The following is an 18,298-nucleotide window of genomic DNA, read 5'->3' as shown; positions in this document are numbered from 1 at the left end:
CTAGTAAGTTGATGTTACCTGGAGTTCAGACTGGACAAAGAACATCCAAACGGAAAAAAAATAACCAAAGCCTCCAGAGACTTGTGGGGTTGTCCTTCTTGGGAGGAATCTCAAAACTCCGTAATAGTTGCATCTGAACATCCTACTTATCTTTTTTAAATGTTGAATACTTTTAAAAATACTTCATCTTTTAATTATGTGTTTGAAATACTGTGAATCAGTTATTTTTCATGGTTAGATTAAATTGTTTTACTTTTATTGTTTAAAAAAAAAATGGCAGTTTGTTCAGCWCTTCAGTTTCCTTCCATATCATAAAATCATGGGTCCAGAAGGAACCCTGAGTGGTCAATGTGCCCAGGGCAAAATCGGGGATCCCTGAGTAATCTCTGACAAATGTTTGTCTAGCATGTTCTTGAAGACCTCTATCTATAGAAGTGTCACAGGCTCCCCAGGCAGTCTGCTCTACTGTTCCTGTACTGTTCTTCTGGTAGCTTGTTCCAGTGCTTAGTGTCCTTTTTCCTTGCTGCGAGTGGAGCCCACCCACTTGTAGTGTGCATCATGGATGTGGAAAACAGATTATTTGCTAACATCTTTTTATGTATTTAAAGCCTCTTGTTTTGCCTTTGTCAGGCTAAATGATACTAGTTTGCTCAGAGCTTTTTTTGTTTGTTTGTTTTCCTTTTTTCTTTCTGTTTGCTTTCTCCTTTTCCCTTTTTTCTTTTTTTTCTTATTTTTGGTCTCATTTTCTTTTTTTTCAGTGTGTTTTTTAGACTAGGACTACCTGTTTTGCTACAATGAGTTTTTAACAAGTAGTTTGCCCTACTGACAGCAAGCACTCGCTAGCATTATAACCATGATACGCTTATCTTTGTTTTCCAGTACCATAGCTGATGCAATACTCCTGAGTTTGGTTTACATACTAAATTTAAAGTAGGATGTTACTTGAAATGCTCACTTGGCTTAGACCCAGTCGGCTGTATTTGTTCTCTGGCTGAGGTGTAAGAAAAGCCCATAGTCAAGATTGATGCTTGGTTTTGTCTCTTAAATCTCTAGTCGGCTTTGAAAATTCTCTTGTACAGGTGGGAAGTGTTCTTCTTACATTATGCTTAAACCTCATAGAAAGATTCATTTCAGTAGCCTTTAAAATATGGTTACCTGAAGTGGTGACACACAGGCACATCTGTGCAGACTGTTCCTTGCACAGAAAAGGCACGTTTTCTCATGCATTTAAAAAAAAGCAGTGTGAGGTTTTGTTGTTCTGTCCTGTGCATTTGCTGTCGGCATGCAGTGTCCATTTTAAAAGCAGATTTGGAGAGATGCAGTACTTAAAATGCCCTCACAACCATTCTGACGGATAGCTCTTAAGAATTACTATGGCAGTATTAACCAAAAGCAAAACTAAGGGATATCTACTTAAAAAACAAATAGTAACTCATTTATTCCCCCCCCCCTTTTTAAGATTGAATCATCTTGATATCGAAATGGTGGTGGGTATAGTTGTTCAACATAAATGTAGAATGCTTTTCCTACTAGGAAAACCCAGTTGATTTCCTTGCTTGAGAAAACCCAAAGAGCATCTTATTTTTTGTGTATGTGTGAATGATCAGGGAAAGGATAAAACTGAAGTTTAAAATCCATTTACTTTTATCATATGTTGCTTTTATTCCCCCTTGGTACACGTGAAAGATTCACTTAAAGAAAATTCCGAAAGTGTTCTTGGCTTTTGTGGTGGTCATGAGCTTTGTTCTCCTGTGTTAAGAGAACAAAGGAAGGATGCAACTCAGAACTGAGTTTAAGCGAATAAGGAATAGTTTAAAAATCCTTTACGAAAATGGAAGACTGTGTCACTGACAATTAAGGACGACTTGTTGTTGTGTTGTTAGTTACATGTGGTGCCAGTCTCTCCCAAACCTCTGCCTGCAAACAGAACTCCATTTTGGCTCAGCATGGCCCCTATTAAACCATCACATCTGTGAAAGTTAGAAAGCTCATTAATGCTCTCTGCTGTGAAACAGTAAAGAATATGTTCACTGACTGGTCGGTAATTAGTACCAGCTAGTTCTTGTCCTCCGTTACAGAATTATTTTAGTTCAGTTATTCTAGAGCTAAAAAGAAACGTATTTTTAAAAACACTTTTATTTTCGTTTATGTGTATTTTATTACCAGCAACCTCCTTTTCCTTTTATGTGAAACTCAAAATACCTCTTCAGCCCACTAGGAGCTGTGAGAAAGCTATCTTGTTTCCTTGTCTCCTGCTTCTTCGTTGAAATAACTCATTTCATTCACTCAGTAGACCCCAAAACACCAAGGCATTAGTATACAGTAGTTCAGTCCTCTTGTCACTCTTTGGTGTTTATTTGTATAAAGGAGCTGACATTTTTGATGGTGTAAAACAGAGCAGAAGGTGTGGAAATCCATTTGGAATTTTCCCTTTCTTTCCTTTGTATCAGCAATCTGTATGCATTTAACTGAGGGCCCAGCTGGAGTCCAAAGGAAAGTGATTTTAAGGTAGCAGGAAAATGGAAATTCATTTCCACTGTCCTAATGGAAACAAGATGAGTGCTACTAAAAATCAGGCGTTCTTTCAACAAAAACCTTCCAGTAGAGACTACATCGTATTTACAATTCAAATCTCCAGGGTTCTGCTTTTGCAGGTCTAGGGTTTCTTACAGTTAGCCTATATTACAAGCAATGCCTTGCAGTGCTTCGTTACTTTTAAAGACCTTTGCAAAGATGGTGGTGTTAGTGGAGCGAGCGTGAAGGCGTAGCTCGGGGAGTGCCTGAGGAGGGCAGCTTGTGCAGCGCCAGCGCTAACAGAGTATCCTGAGTGATGCATCACCGGGCAAGTGTCGGGTAGTGCCAAAATTAGGACCGCTGAAGTGAGTCTCCTGTCCACATCAGGTTTGGCGAATAACAGACAAAAATAGGAGGAAAGCAAAATTTAATGTCGGTGAGGATAACAATACTGTTGTTGTTAATGAACATTTAAAAAAGGAAGACTTGCATGCGATTGCATATTTGAATTTGAAGCATATGTCATAAAAAACTAAACAATCATTCTTCCCGCTTTTGTTGAGATCTCTTTTGTTAAGGGATCTTATTTTTTTCACCTGAATTCGCATTAGTTATACRTATTTATAAGACATCCAATAAAACAGTGGTAGCCAGCAGAAAAAAGCTGAAGAAAATGTTGTTGAAATATTTTTACTGGTGTAATGTCTCTGTCACATTTTATCTGTATCTGCACTAAAGATRTGTGTAAAACATCACCCTAAAGGTATCTGTTGTTGTCAATGCATCATGAATATCAGTCCTGACAAGCATCCTCTGGTGATGCTATAAAGCATATGTGGCTCATTTTAAGCAAAGCTTTCTGTACTTTTGTCATGCCTTTTTGGAATAGTCCTCCTTTTTCCCTCCTCCCTTTCACTTTCTTATGCTTACGCTCAAAAATATCCTGTAAAATCTTGCTAGTTGTTTTTAATTGTTTTTCCTGTTGCTAACTTCCAAAAACTACTTCCTCTGTCTTCAAAAGATATGATACCTTTACTGATGCTATGGAAGAAATTATATTTTTTCTGATATGCTACATAAATTGTAGCTATTGCAAACATTGCACTTTGGGTGCTGTGTATATTCTGTACTTTTAAACCTCAGATCCTGCAATCCTACCCGTGACTTGTTCTGTGACTTTCACTGGAACAATTTAATTACCAAACTAAACACAGGCTTCAGTTCTTGTAGGGTCCAGATCCAGCTCTTCTTTCAAAAACTCAGTGGTAAGACTGCTTGCCAGCACACAGGGAGAGTGGGAGAGAAAGAGTTGATCTTGCCTGCTTCTCTCTGCCAGCTCCCCTTCCCCCACACAAAGTAAGTAACTGACATGCTATTGATGATATGTCAAGGGAAGAATTAAAATAAATAAATCAAATCTGAGGGTTCCACTAAATGGATTCCATTGACATTTTGCCATTCAACAAGTAATTAATGCTAGTATAACTTCTGCTGTCATTTAATCATATATGCATTCACTTGAGCAGTAAATGTATCTTGTCTAAAGTAGTTATGCTGTGTCTTGCTGAGGTCTTCCATACAAAAAATAAATTGTGTTTTGCATTTGATGGGCTTTTTGGAGGGACAGCTCCTCTCATAATTAAGTAATTGTATGTGAGCACAACAACAGTTATGGCAGAAATACCCATGAAGTATAGGGGCAATGATATGGAAGGAGAAGCAATCCAAAAGGAAAAAAAGTTCATCACACTGCCTCAGCTTCCATTTTTAAGAGAAAAAGTCCCATGCAATTTAGTAGAGAATTAGAGTATTTTTCGTAATGCCTTCCCCATCCTACATTTGACTGTAAGAGACATCAGCAAAAACTGAGCACCAGAAAGCTTCTCTGAAATGTTTAGGTCAAAACTTAGGAGAAGCTGAATAAGCAAAAGGAGAGAAAAATTATAAATATGCTACTTCAGTCCCTGTTTTGTAATACTTTTGCTTTTCCAAATCCATGTTATGAATTATGTCCTATTTTATAGGACAGCAGAGGGGGCCTAGAGGATAAGCTTGGCATACTTAAGGGGGGGATTTTTTTTGACTTCCAGACCATGCTGTAAAAGTAAAGTTTGAAGTCAATCTGTGGCCTCAGTCCTCCTCTTGCTGAAGTTAAATCAGCAGGGTTTTTGCAGCTAGGTGATGCATACTGAGGCCCTTGCAGAGATTTGCTCCAGACTTGAAGGAAAGAGAGACTGTGTGTCTTTCGCTAATAAACTGTGCTTGTATAGTAGTCAAGCTTTGATTTATTCTGTGTCTTAGATCTCCAAAATGTTTGTTCCGATATTAGGGTGAGCCACCTTGCAAAAAGACTCTTTATAGTTGAACTGTTGCTTTGATACGACCACAAAGGTAAGATAGATCACAATTTGAGAAAGCAACCTAATTAATGTAACTGAATTCCAGGAGCTGAGTATATATTTCTACTCCATCGCTAATGTGCAGTGAACATTGGTTAATTTATTTTAGGGAGTAATTGGATGTTCAATATCTGGCCTACATGCATGGAAGAAAAACAATTATTTGTGAGCTAGGCAGTAATAAAGAGAAATAATGCACTGAGAAACCCTTACGGATTTGAAAGGTGGCCCCTGTTTAGGTTCTGTTTTCACTTGCCTTGTTCAGCATGGAGTATAGGCAGGTTCTTAAAGATAGTAGAGAATACGTGTAAAATACACTGTGGGATTACTTAAGTTCTGGGAAAATCTATCTTGCTCGTCTTTAGAAGGGCAGGAAGCAGAAAGCTGCCATTTAAAGATGACTGTGGCTGCAATAACATTCAGATTTCAGCTGTGCTTTTTAAAGGAGGGTCATGGGGGCACTCTCCAAGCATTGATTTAGTTTCACACTAGTACCCTAACAAGGGAGAGGGCTACTAGTAATACTCATTTTGTGTATGAATGACTGTTGGCAGAAACCATACAATTAGCTCTCCTAATAAGTCAGTTGTAAGGTTTGGAGTAGCACTATTCCACTTACAGTGCATGTATCCTGCTCAGAAATAGGCCACATACTTTTTTGACAAAAATAATAAAATACCATTATCTAACAAACTCAAACCTGAAAATCTCTCCTATCCCTAGAAGCTAAAGTTCCTCTTAGAGTGGTAATTCAACTACCTCGTTGATTTATGTCAGAAAATACACAGAATCGTAAAGGCAAATGGTGGTTTAGCATTTTAGGAAAAGACACAGATGGGAGAGGCTGTGCAATATGGTACATGACAGAGTTTACTGTTGGGTAGAAGCACTTTTAGTCTTGCATTTCTTGATACTGGATTACCGCTTGATTTTTCACATTTTAATGTTCTTTTAAAGCCAGAATTTTTTTTTTGTTTGTTTCTGTGCATTTAATTTCTAGTGCGTTTGTTGGATCCTCTTTTGCAGAAGAAGATTCAGGTGAAATGGCGCATGATTATATTCCATATAATACCTGCTGAAAGGACAAGTATTGGTTACAGAAAATTAACAGAGGAGTTGTTGCCATGAAATAAAAGTTTGAAYGTGCTTCTCATAAAAGCAATATGATGGGAGCAGCGAAGTGTGGAGCTTAATAGAAAGCTGCTATTGAGTCACACACCGTCCTTAACCGCTAGGGGCCAGGTACTACTGATGAGCAGGGTGGAACTAACAGAACCCAATACGCATACAGGAAAATGCCATTTTAAAATGTTTGCAGGTTAAAATTTCTGAACTAGCTTCCTTCAGGGTGCAGTTATTTTCTCCGGTGAGGAGCATGTCTGAAGTTCCCTGAGCTTTCTGTGCTGTTTGCATCAATGGGGAAGGCCGCTGCTTGCACACGTTTCAGGAGCAAACAAGGGCATGTTGCTGTAATGCTGATCAATAAACTGACAAGAAACACGCTGGGAAGAGATCAGTGAAAAGTGGAAGCAGTATTTGCTAAATTGGTGGAGTTTAGAGGAACGTGGCCTGAGCTGGAGAGGCTGTTGCTCCTGGATGCCGCTATGTAAAGTGGCTCCAGTGAGGCAACTACTGTGACGGTGGCACCAGGGTTTGGGTGACCTGGGCAGATGTTACAGCTTGCCCTTCCCCTCATGTAGGCTGAAACATTAGCACTCTAGCAAGCATTTTCCAGAAATCAGCATCTTAAAGTGCGATGCAGTCTTGCTGCTAGAAGGCTCAAGCTCTTTTCTAATAGCTGAGCCCAGTGCTCCTGAAAGCCAGCGACACAACTTCTCTTGGCTTCATTTCTGGGACCAGGACTTAGCCCAGCTTCTTTATTCTGCTGGCGGGACTTCCCTGCAAGACTTCATCAATTTTTGGCAGGTTTATGAAGTCCTAGTTGGCTTGCCCCTCTCCCAGTGTGGTTCTTTTTGATGTTTGCATTGTTTTCTTGGGAAGTCGGCTCTCTTGACTGTTGGCATTATCGCTGGCATTACTCAGTGTGAACAGGAGGCTGCAAATGAGCAGGGCTCCAGAAGCACTTGCTTCCRGTGGGCTTCAGTGCTCTGAGGTGTTGTGGGCTGTGTTTTGCCCTTCAAATGCACAATTCTTACCTGGATAGCAAATCTTTTAAGCCATCCCTTAAACTGGACATTACCATGCAGTAAGTATGTATTTTAACTGAGCAGTAGTTCTGAGGTATTTAGTGTGGACACATATGCACATGTGAGACAGGTGTGTAAATATTATTCACGTTCTGCGTGCTCTTGATGCAGCGGATGGTTTGTTTTGTTAGTTGTACATGTGCTCTTACTGTTGAGTATTTTGGAAGTGCCAGGGTAACTGCTTCTGGTTGTTTGCTTCGAATTCATGTATTAATATGCTCTTCTCAGGCTGGGAGTCAGATTTCCCTATTGCACTTTTTAATGGTACTTGGGAAATGCCAGCTCATAGTGTCATGGGATTCTGCATCAACATTGCTATATTTAAGTGCATGATTAACAGAGAAGTGGTGGGTGAAGTTTTCTGCTGCTAAAGAGAGGGATTTCCTGACTTCTTCTGTGGCAAAATATGAAATATTACAGTGGACACAGATGTGAGAGAACCACAGTGTCTCTCACTTACTTGACTAGTGAAGTGTTAGTGGTTTTGTGCTATAGATTGGATAGGAGCACATGTGAGAGCTGGATTGACTGATGTCCTTATTTCATACTCTTAATCTGAATGGCACTAGTTGATCTGGGCATTATGTGGAGATATTAAAACAGGAAAAAGATACATCTGTAATATGATCACTCAGCATGCTGTTATTGATAGAATAAACCTCTATCTGTTACCTTGCCAGAAACTTCTCAGCATCTTGTTTTAATACCCCGTATATTTGGCACCAGTTTGTTTAAGTATCCAGACAATGGTCATTTATGCTGAGGAGTTTGTTGTGAACATATGACTATTTTTGCATGACAGGTCACAGTAATGAAAGGCAGTAGTAGGAACAAGGATCATTCGACAGAAGAAGAAGGAACTGGGAAGCGACCAAAAAGAAAGTGTCTTCAGTGGCATCCCCTGCTTGCCAAGAAACTCCTTGACTTTTCTGAAGAGGAGGAGGAAGAGGAGGAAGAGGAAGATATTGATAAGGTAGACCTCATTGAATGCTTTGACCGTGGAAGGTTAATGGCGGGTCAGATTCTCCCCTGGTATGTTTGTTTTGTTTCTTGCTGTTCCCTTTTGTGAACAAATGCAGCCAATAAAAAGAAGTGATGCTGTGCACACAAGGCTAGAAATTATAGGAAAATAGCAAACAATGCAAAAATGTGAGTTGTCARTCACACTTAAAATCTTGGAAACCCTCCTGGTTTTTAGAGTTAGACTGTAAGAGTTTAACCAAGTTGTTTTAACAATATGATGCACATTTTGGTCTTGATGGTTCAAGGTGGGTTTTTTAATGTTATTTTTTTAATCATTTATTTTAGACATGAAGTTAGCCTATGCTCGATTTCTGCTTCTAGTGACCTAATTGACATACCAGGCTAATGCTTTTCTTTCTTCTTTTGTTTTTTTAAGATCAAAGAAAGATTAAGATTAAAAAAAAAGAAATGAAAAGCTGGCAGCAATTTTTACTATCTTTGCACATGAAATTCAACTTATCCTCCAGGATGTTGGGAGCACAGATGAAATAGTCTCTCTCTGATTTGATGCTTGGCATTTTGGTATTGTTCAGTGACCCTGGCTTTATCCTCCTTTCATAAGGACACCACAGTGTGGCACCTCACAAATGTACAGTTAGACTCATCCTCTGTAACCAGAAGTGGGAATAGGAGGTGATAGATTTTGGAGATGTGACGTTTCCATCCTGGAGAAAATGTTCATGTCTGTATCTCCTGATTCCTTGTTAAGGCAGGAAGTGAGAGGTCAGAGCTGAGGAGGCTGCCTTGAGCCACACACTGATAAGGAAGAGTGAACTTGACAAGGATAAGGAGTGACTAGAAGAAGCCCAATACTCTGACAGTGCTTTCTGTTGAACTTATGGATCACTTTTCACAATGTAGTATAAAATAGCAACGTTGCACTTGCATAGGAAGTGGCTTCCCATCTCATACAGTGTTACATGTCATATAGTTGTAACTAGTCTTTTGTGGTACAGTCCTTGCCAGTGTGATATGCTGGTCTGTGAGCTGAGAGACCTTGTTTCAGCAGTGTATTCTGCTGTGAATTGCCCTCTGGAGCCAAGCAGATGCTTGCATGGTGGTTGTACTGCAGCACAGCCCACAAGCAGCAAAATGAATGGAAGGAGCTGGGGGAACAACTGCATCTACACACTACCTTTGCTGTGCACAGTGTAGTTGGAAGCTCACCTGACGGAGGTCCAAGGTAGCTCTGCCCATTTCATCCCACTAGGATGATTTCTAGTGTGTCTGTGTGGGAGGATCTCCTCCTTTCAGCACCTTTAGGAATGCTCTTAGAGAATGGTCCTTGGCTTAGAAACCTGCTCCACTTGCAAGTCTGATTTTAAGTCTTGGAGAGAGCATGAATGAACCTTGGACCTTCAGATGAGGAGGTTTGATGGAGAATTCCTGATCTTCTGTAGGAGATGGTTGACATTTGGAGACAGCTGTGTATATCCATGTATATTCTCGTCATTCACACACACACACAAACCCTTTGTCCCCTTGGGAAGCATGAATAAACTGAATTTACAACCCATCTCTTTCGGTTCTGTTAGGTGCAGCTTCTTGGCGCTGATGGTTTAGAGCAGGATGCTGATGAAACCGAAGATGACGAGTCCTCGGAGCAGCGAGCTCGCCGACCAATGAATGCATTTCTCTTGTTCTGCAAACGCCATCGCTCTCTCGTGCGACAAGAACACCCCCGTCTGGATAATCGTGGTGCAACCAAGATACTGGCAGATTGGTGGGCCGTTCTAGATCCAAAAGAAAAGCAAAAATACACTGACATGGCTAAGGAGGTATGTACTGTCTGCATGACAGATGGACGTAAGTGGTGTTTGTTACAAGTTAGGCTGCCTTCTGTTTCTTAGTATATTAAATGCTTTCTGTGGGGTCTTTCTCTTCTGTGGATTCCCCAGCTTCCCCACCAGAATTACAGTGCCCAGAGCTGCTGTTGTCCTTGCTCTGATTCTTTGGATCTTTTGGATTAGAAAGCAAAGAAATTGGTCTGGGTATACAAACTGACCTGGCTCTAGTGGTCTTCTGCACAAAACATACATACTTTTTTCTTGAGGTGCAAGTGCTAACATGTGGATAGAGTATGCCCATGGAAAACAGAGTAAGTAGTACAGTTCCTTATCGGTTGACTGTAGTGATACTTCAAGATACCTCAAGCTGTGCATTTGCTATTCATAATATAGGTTGTTGTATAACATAGGTAGACCAAACCAAAAACATGATCAAAAAATTAATCCCTTTTTACCTTTGATGATAACTAAAGAATTTTAAAATTATTGATGTTGGTGAAGTACTCTTTCTTTGCATTGTTACCAGTTTCTGATACAGCAGCCTTTGGTGGGGCAGAGTCCAATCCGTGAAGGAGAGAGCAGTGTACAGTCAAAGTCCTTTAACTGGGAACCAGGAAAAGAGATTTAGCCCCATATTTCACAAAATATCTTTATCTTCTTAAAAATTAAATGAGGTATCTGGGGAAATAGCTTGCTCAGTAAGCTGGCTCCAAATAGAATGGTCTGCAATACAGATTACAGTAATTACCTGTATGATACAGATTTTGGGTAACCACTGAATTCAATGTTAGAAAAGATAATGGAGGGCCAGGGAGAAGAAAGAGCATAATTCACTCATTGAGTAATGCTAGGGTACTACAAAAAATAAGGATAGCTGTGGAACAGTTGGGGAAACCATTATCTGTACCTTTCCTGTAACCTGAAGTTGTCAGCTACTGTTAACACATGTATGTAAGGTTTGGGTATTCAGTGTGAGCGTGGAGAGGTCAACAAGAAAAATGAAGTGTTCTGCATGGCAGGCCCTTTTTAAGCAGGGTCTGTAGTACCTCTGTAGTCCCATGCTTGTGGCACGGTGGAGAAGAATTAGAGTCTCAGCTTTGTCTAATCATTCCTGATTTATTCTACTTTCCACTTACAAATTTGTCACTTACAGAGTGACACTTCTTTAAATGTGTGGGGAAAAGGCAATTAGAAGATTTGGTACAGACAGAAAGGAAAGATGAAACTGTAGAAAACATTTTTGGAAGAAACAAACCTGATGTGACTGTTTTTCTTAGCTTTTTGTCTTGCTGAAGGAAACTTATTCATTAAGGAGGAAAATAATAGCAGAACTTCTGTATGAAGTGACAGATCTGTAACTATTAATCATACTGTTGTAGAAATCATTGTTCCTGTAGTGATTTATTTATTTCCCTTGGCATGAAGAACAAGTAGTATTTTCAGTGTTAAAGAGAAACAATAAGTAGCCGAGATCATTAAAACTAGTTCCAAGAATATGTAGAAGAGATATAGTGTATAATTTTTATTCTTTAAACAGTTGTATAGTACAACAATAATTAGCAACTAAAATGTGCTGTTAAACGTCTTTGGAGCTTCTTCACAGACAGGCCTATTTTGTGTGTGTGGAGGGCTTGTTTGTTTTAACACTAATTTTTATGCTTAGGTTTACTGAGACTGTCAAAAGGATGTTAACATCAACTGCAATGAGAACCATATATTGAAACTACTATTGGACTAGTAGTCTTCTATTTCAATGCCTAAGTACATTGAGGTTTAAAATACACCAGATGAACTTTAGTTACGTAAATGTAGCTTTTCAGTGCCATTTTAGACTTACAGGACACAGTGCGTGGCCTCCAGTCACTGCCCTGGAAGGGCACACATCTCCCATAGATACTGTGTCGTATCCACTAGCCCCATACCACCTCTTGTGTACTCCGAGCATCTAAATCCAGAGATGTGAATGGCCCTCATAGAAGTGGTTCATGTTGCAGTGGCATTATGGCCCTTGGTTTTGTCACATCTCAAGAATGTTTTTATTACTGGAAGGCAGAGTTTACAAAAACAGATTGCTCAGATGAAGCATCAAGTGAGCAACTTGCAGTTTCTTACCTGCGTAGCACCAGCAACGGATACTCCCCTCAGCAGGCGTGCAGATCAAGGCTTTCATTTATTTACTTACATATGTCTAGCTATAGGCAAAATCTCAAGATTTTTTAAGATAGTGAGGCACTCAAACACTCTGCCAAGTGGAATTAGGAGAAGTTTCCTAGTGAGTTAGACATCTAGCCCTGATTCCTACTGAGAGGATAATCAGGTGTATGGTTCATTTAAACACTTTTGAAAATCCCATTGTGTACCTGTCTGCACCTTGAGGTGCCTTAATATCTTAGAAAAATTGGCCCCATGCTCCCTGTTTTTAAAGTCTTGTGGTTTATGTTCTCTTACGGCAGCACCTGCCCTTGAGACTTCATACTGCACCTGCAAAACTCGGCGTGAGTTTCTGCAAGTGTTTTCTTTAGAAGCAGGCATTCTGTTTGCATCCTGCAGGCCTCCCAGGTCAACGTAACTTTGAAAGTTTCATTATACAGGGCGTAAGCCCAACAGCTGATAAATCCTCCAAGTAAAACCACAAGTGCTCGTGCCATTTATTACCATTTTGCTTCACTGAGGAGAAAATGAATTCTGAAGACTCATAAATATACTCCAGCATTTTTGGTTACTACAGTAATAGGGGAAGTGTTCATCCGTTAATTCTTACAGGACTTTCCCTACAACTGCCCTGGTCGGGGACTGGGGATATATTCAGCTGGCTTGGAAAATATCCAGCAAGGTTATTATTGTTGAAGCCTTGTTTCCCTTGTTAGAACACACTTCATTTTTAAAGATGTCTTTGCATCAGCAAGATCCAGGCGGTGGGAATTGTTTCCTGTAGAGAGCAGCCTGATAAATCCAGGCTGTTGCCATTCAGTGGCAGATCTGAACACTTCTCCCTGCGAGTGCTCTGCCAGCAATTTCGCAGATAAAGTCAGTTGGACTCGGAGCTTGCTATTGCTGCTTTTTTGGCAGCCACTTCAAAGGAGGAGGAGACAAATGTTCTGACTTCCTGGCTGCAGTCTGGCAAGTTGGTTGGGTGACGTATGGACCATAACATGTAATGTGAAACCTGTATCCTTCTGGAATGAAAAACAGTGTAGTATTTTCTTTTTTTTTTTCTTCTTTTTTTTCCCTAGATCTCTGGGATTCATGTGACTTTTAGTAGAAAGTCAGTGGAATTTAAGCATACATTTAAAGTTAAGCATGTGCTAACTGCTACCCTGAGGTGTAACTTGAATTCACTTTCTGAGCTTTTGTTTCCATGACACTGGAGAAAGCAAATCTTTTTTATTTGGTGATGACAGGGACTCAGGGAGTTACAGTTATGTGCAGCACCTTTTTTAACCTCAGCTCTAAAGCTGCCCCGTCTTGTCACGTAATGCATCCTTTCCCAGGCATTCACAAAATGGAAATGATGCATCAAACCGATCTCACAAACCTTTATATTACCTGGAATTACAGGGCCTGATCCTGCAGGATGGTCCTGAAGAGAGCACCATGCCCTGCTCTGCATGGAAATGAAGATGATGTCTTTACGTTCCAGAATAACCACATTGCCCTTTTTTTTTTTTTTTTTTTAAGTGACTTTAGAGACTTCCTTAGGCTGACTGTGTTATATTGGCTTACTGCACAGTTGGTTGAATGGAGGAAAACAGTAAGCTGCACAACTGCCTTTGGCTTTTTCGTATTAGTGGAGCTCATTTAAGTTATCTTCTCATGACCTGGCAAGCAGAAATATTTCTTCATTTTAGGCATTGATCTAATAGACATGCAAATCAATATTGGAAGTCTTTCTGAGATTTGGATCAGGCCCCTGTATGCATTTTATAAAACTACTTCTTGACCATTGTTTAACTTCTCAGACTTTTTTTTTTTTTCCCCATTTAGCTCAAGTGCTGAAATTTTGAAAGGAGTCTGAAGGAGCCAAGGAGTTGTCTTCGCTGTATTTCCTCCCTCCGCTTTGGAGAGCGTAGTTAATGTTAAATTCTTGGCTTTGCAGAGGAAAAATTCCATTAATACACCACCTCACTTGAACTGCTCTTGTAGGAAAGTGATTAAAAGCTTATCACCACCTTGTCTTACAAATGGCATGCATTATGGTTCTCATTTGATGGGCAGCCTGTTGGATTGTCAAGTTAATCCATAGAATAATTCAGTTATTCAAAGCAGCAACGCTGATAGGAAGAGCTTATGTACTTTGTTGCTGGAGATCCTGGGCTTTTAACTCTGTGGGCTGGAAGCATGATTCATGAGTGGGCTGGTGCTCTAACAATGGAAGGCAAAGCTGTTTCTTTGTGCGTTTCCTTTCCACCTCTTCCCTTATGCCCTCCCCTTCCCTTCCCTCCGTGAAGCTATTTTTGTGGTGTGCATTCACTGGTGAAATGAACTCCCAAACAAAACAAAGAAAAAGGGAAAAGAGGGGAGGTGAGAGGTGTCACAGTCCTTAGTTTGCCAATTTGATACATATGCCCTGTTCAGAAAATACAGTGAGTAGATGGGTCAGCAGTCCCTACAGGTTTTTCATTATTTATAGCCATTTCTATAAATACAGGGTTTTGCACAGCAGGTTCGCGCAGTGCTGTGCTTCTTGTAAAATGAATCATTTTTAGCATTGCTGCAGTCTGGAAGTAGACAGTGACAGCTGATAGATTAAGATGGAAATGAAAGTAAAAGAGGTACAGATGCGATGATGATCCTGCCACGAGGCATGCCAGTATTTCCAAGTCAGAGGAGTACTAATCTGGGAAAACACTGCAGTAACTCTATTAGAGGACAAGGTTTGCAGACTGCTATCTCCTGTATTCTTTGGTACCCAAGGGATTTTTTTTCCCCTGTGTGTGTGTTTCTGCGCATGCATGTGTATGAAGCGTACACGCTTTTGTATAACATTACTGGGACTGATGGCAGCAGGGAGCATGTGTAATCACTGCCCTGCCATGTAGTTCAGGATAAAACTGCTGGTTTGGTCATTTGCCTCTGCCAAGAACCACCTAATGAGTGAGAAGATATCCAGTTGCTTCTCCCAGCTGTGAGCAGGGGTCCTTCCTCGGGAGCCTCCTACAGAAATGAGTGCTCTAAATCTGCATCAGTTGTTGGGCAAACATTTGCAGCTGGAACGTGTGGCTGCTTCCTTTGAATCTTCCATTCAGTACCTTGCAGAGCAACAAATCCAAAATACTGAAATGCACTCTTTTAGTTGCTACTAACTTTCAAAGATCTTTTCTGTCCAGTCAGCAAGGTACTTGGAAAATGTCACTGTCAGGCTTTCAGGAAAAAGGTAGATTCCCTCTCCCCCCTATCAAACTGTGTAGAATCCAGGGCTTTTTTTCCCTCTATGTGTAGTCTGGCTTAGGTTGTTTTGCTGCCTCATGCCGAGAATGTACCAAGCAACTAAGATGTGTGCGTGTGTGCTCAAGGCCAAAGAAAGTTTTAAATGGTCACAGTTTGTTTTAATGCTGCCATGCAGCATGATAAATTTTGGAAGGAAGGCTAGGATGACCTCTCGGAAGTCACTGAAAATGAGATGATACTGGTAGCTGTTTATTTTCTAAGGAATATGCCTGGTTTGGGAAAGAATATAACTCAAATATCCTAAAATATAGAATTATTAGAGAAAAATGARTGCAGGATGAGGAGCATCCTGCTACATTTATTGCCAGGTGAATGTTTTCTGAAACTAGAATGCAAACAAAGATTGTACCTGCAAAAGAATTTAAATAGCTGTCTTCTGTGGCTCCTAGACACAGAGCACCATAAAGGCACTGGGGAGCAGTTTGCAGGATCAGGACTTAAGCCTGCTCTGGGTCRTAAACCCTCTGGAGATGAAAGAAACCCTACTGTTTTAAATACAGCTTTTCTTATCTTAATATTTCTTCATGTTAGGTTGTGTTGGTGGTCAGACTGTAATATATGATTAAAACACTGTTAGAAAATCACAAAATTTAAAGATCAGATACTGAATTAAACCATCTCACAAGCAGTGCACTCCATTGTCCTATAGGTAGTATAACGTCCTGACTGGTGTGACTGATAATTATCCTTTTCTTTTCTAGTACAAGGATGCATTCATGAAGGCAAATCCAGGGTACAGGTGGTGCCCTACAACAAACAAACCTGTGAAAACTCAGACATCCACTGTTACAAACAGGAAAAAGCTGTGGGCCTTTTCTTCAGACTCTGCAAAAGATTTACCAAGCCCCAGGAAAGTGGCAAAAAGCGAAGAAATGCCACAGCTTAACTTCGGAATGGCAGGTGAGATTTCCAGCCTTGTTTCTCACAYGGAGCATCCTTAGTTTTTTGGAGGATGTGACTTTGAATTGCAAGACCAATTTTCCTTATTGCAGATGGTAACATAGTGTAAACACCTTTCATGTCCCCAAATTAAGTTGCCAAGACTATTCTTAAACCTATGCATAACAGCTGTGCAACATTTTTCTGAGGGCTGAGTTTAAGTGCATGATCGCTTTTTTAGAATTGGGTCCAGATATGTGGTATCTTTTAAAATGTGGCCATTTGGGGTCCAGATTTGATTTATTTTTAGCTCAGGCTTATCTGCTGTTAGAACTGGACATTTTCATTTCCTAGTCAAAGAAGGATAGTGCTGACTGAGTGCATTCTTTTTCATGAAGCATTATACCATGTTTAGCAACTTGCTGTAAACAAAATAACTTACGGATGTCTATAAAGTTGGAGGTGTTAATGTTTCTGTAGATGAACGTACCTATGGAGCTAACTTTTTATATTTAAATCAAAATAAATGTAATTTAATTTTCTCTAAAATCTGCTCTTTTTTCCCATTATGGTGGGTTTTTTTTTCCAATTTTCTAAATATTTAAAAAAAAAAATCAGTGTAAGTGGAGAGCCTGTACTTGGTGAAAGGCAGATAATCTCTCACTTTCACTGATATAACACAAATAGCAAACTGTCACAGTCGTGACCTTGAAATACAGAGACATTAATGTCTCTGTAAAAGTTAAAAACCTAAGCTTAAAAACCTAAGATGCAAGGTGGAAAGTAATTTTCTCTTCCTCCCTGCCCTGTTCTTTCTTTTTTTCTTTTTTGTTTTCTCGTTTTATAAATGTTGATGTATTTGAAACTTTGTCGTATCCTACCTAGCTTATGGCAAGTGTGTGACAGATAAGACTTTTCTGCCTAGAGAGTTCCTGAGACAGAGAGTTTTCTAGAGAGTGGAAAATGTTTTTATGGAGCAAGTGTAAAAGGATAAAAAGGCTTGTATATGCTTTTTACCGGTTTAGCAGTATGAAAATTCCTGTAATGAAATTCCTTCTGGGCATGAAGGAACTGTGAAATGTAATTCAAAATGAAGGTTTTCATGCTACATAGTTATGATACATAGCAGACCGGTTCTGAAAATCGCAAGTCTCTTCATCCCATTCTGCTTTTGCTATCAGAGGAGTAACTTTTATGCTCCTTAAAGGTGCCTTGACTTGATGCAAGGAGCAAGCAGTAGGTCTTGTTCTGCCTGGGTGCTGTCCCCAGCTCTCCTGTGGCACTGCCCAGCCATAGGCTTCCCTGTTACAGAGAGATCTCTGATCAATGCCTGTAAGAGTGGAGGACAGAGACCTGAAAGCAAGCTCTCATCAGGTTCCACTTGGATGTTTTTGTCACTCTTAATTTCTAACCCATTGCTTTATCTATAGAGCTGTTCATTTCAGAAGGCCCTGTTTGTGTTACATACGAGCTTTTTACTACAGACCAAATCAGTGAGTATAGTAATGCACAGGGGTCTCACTGCAGTCCTTATGCCAATGAAGGTTGGCTATTTCATAAGTATAACAGCAGCCCATAAAGCAACGACAACTCCTGATAGAGAAGTTGGCAGCATCTGAATCATGAGAAGTCCACCATGCTGAATAGGTTGCTATTTTGTCATGTTGGCAGCTGTGTACCAGTTGATGATAAATAGGTTTTGTTGTGTTCTTCCCCCGTAGCAGGGGGCATGATAACTCAGTTCAAGTCCTGCTGTTCTGTCCAATGTAACCTCTTTTAAAATCCAGGCTGCATGCTGGCTAATGAACTAAAAAGTAGCTGAGCAGCCATAGAAACACCTTTACCTTTGAAATGCTACCAAATATCTTGCATCTTCAAGGCAGATAGCTTCCTCAGGACAGGGAATGTATCATTCCAGAATCATTCCAGAAAAATGCATTTTACTTGTTAGTAATTGTAAACACTTTCTTAATTTTTTTCTTATATGACACACTTCATTTTGGAAAATGTATTATACAGAGTAAAAATCTTCCTTTCCTTT

The 18,298-nt window shown here is 40.0% G+C and overlaps 1 protein-coding gene across 5 annotated transcripts in view; it reads left to right on the top strand.

Annotated features, from left to right (window-relative positions):
• The window catches only part of BBX (BBX, HMG-box containing), a 143,328-nt gene that overhangs the window by 74,430 nt on the left and 50,600 nt on the right, over positions 1-18,298 (top strand). For all 5 annotated transcript variants that reach the window (XM_026058346.1, XM_026058349.1, XM_026058348.1 and 2 more), the window contains 3 exons: positions 7,923-8,093; positions 9,679-9,921; positions 16,080-16,278. In XM_026058346.1, coding sequence (XP_025914131.1) covers positions 7,932-8,093; positions 9,679-9,921; positions 16,080-16,278 — 604 coding nt within the window. In that variant the 5' untranslated portion in view covers positions 7,923-7,931. The remainder of the gene's footprint in view (positions 1-7,922; positions 8,094-9,678; positions 9,922-16,079; positions 16,279-18,298) is intronic.

This window comes from Apteryx rowi, unplaced genomic scaffold (assembly GCF_003343035.1).
Source record: "Apteryx rowi isolate R43461 unplaced genomic scaffold, aptRow1 scaffold_146, whole genome shotgun sequence".
In the NCBI taxonomy this organism is placed as follows: Eukaryota; Metazoa; Chordata; class Aves; order Apterygiformes; family Apterygidae; genus Apteryx; species Apteryx rowi.
This window is presented reverse-complemented; position numbering and strand designations above follow the sequence as displayed.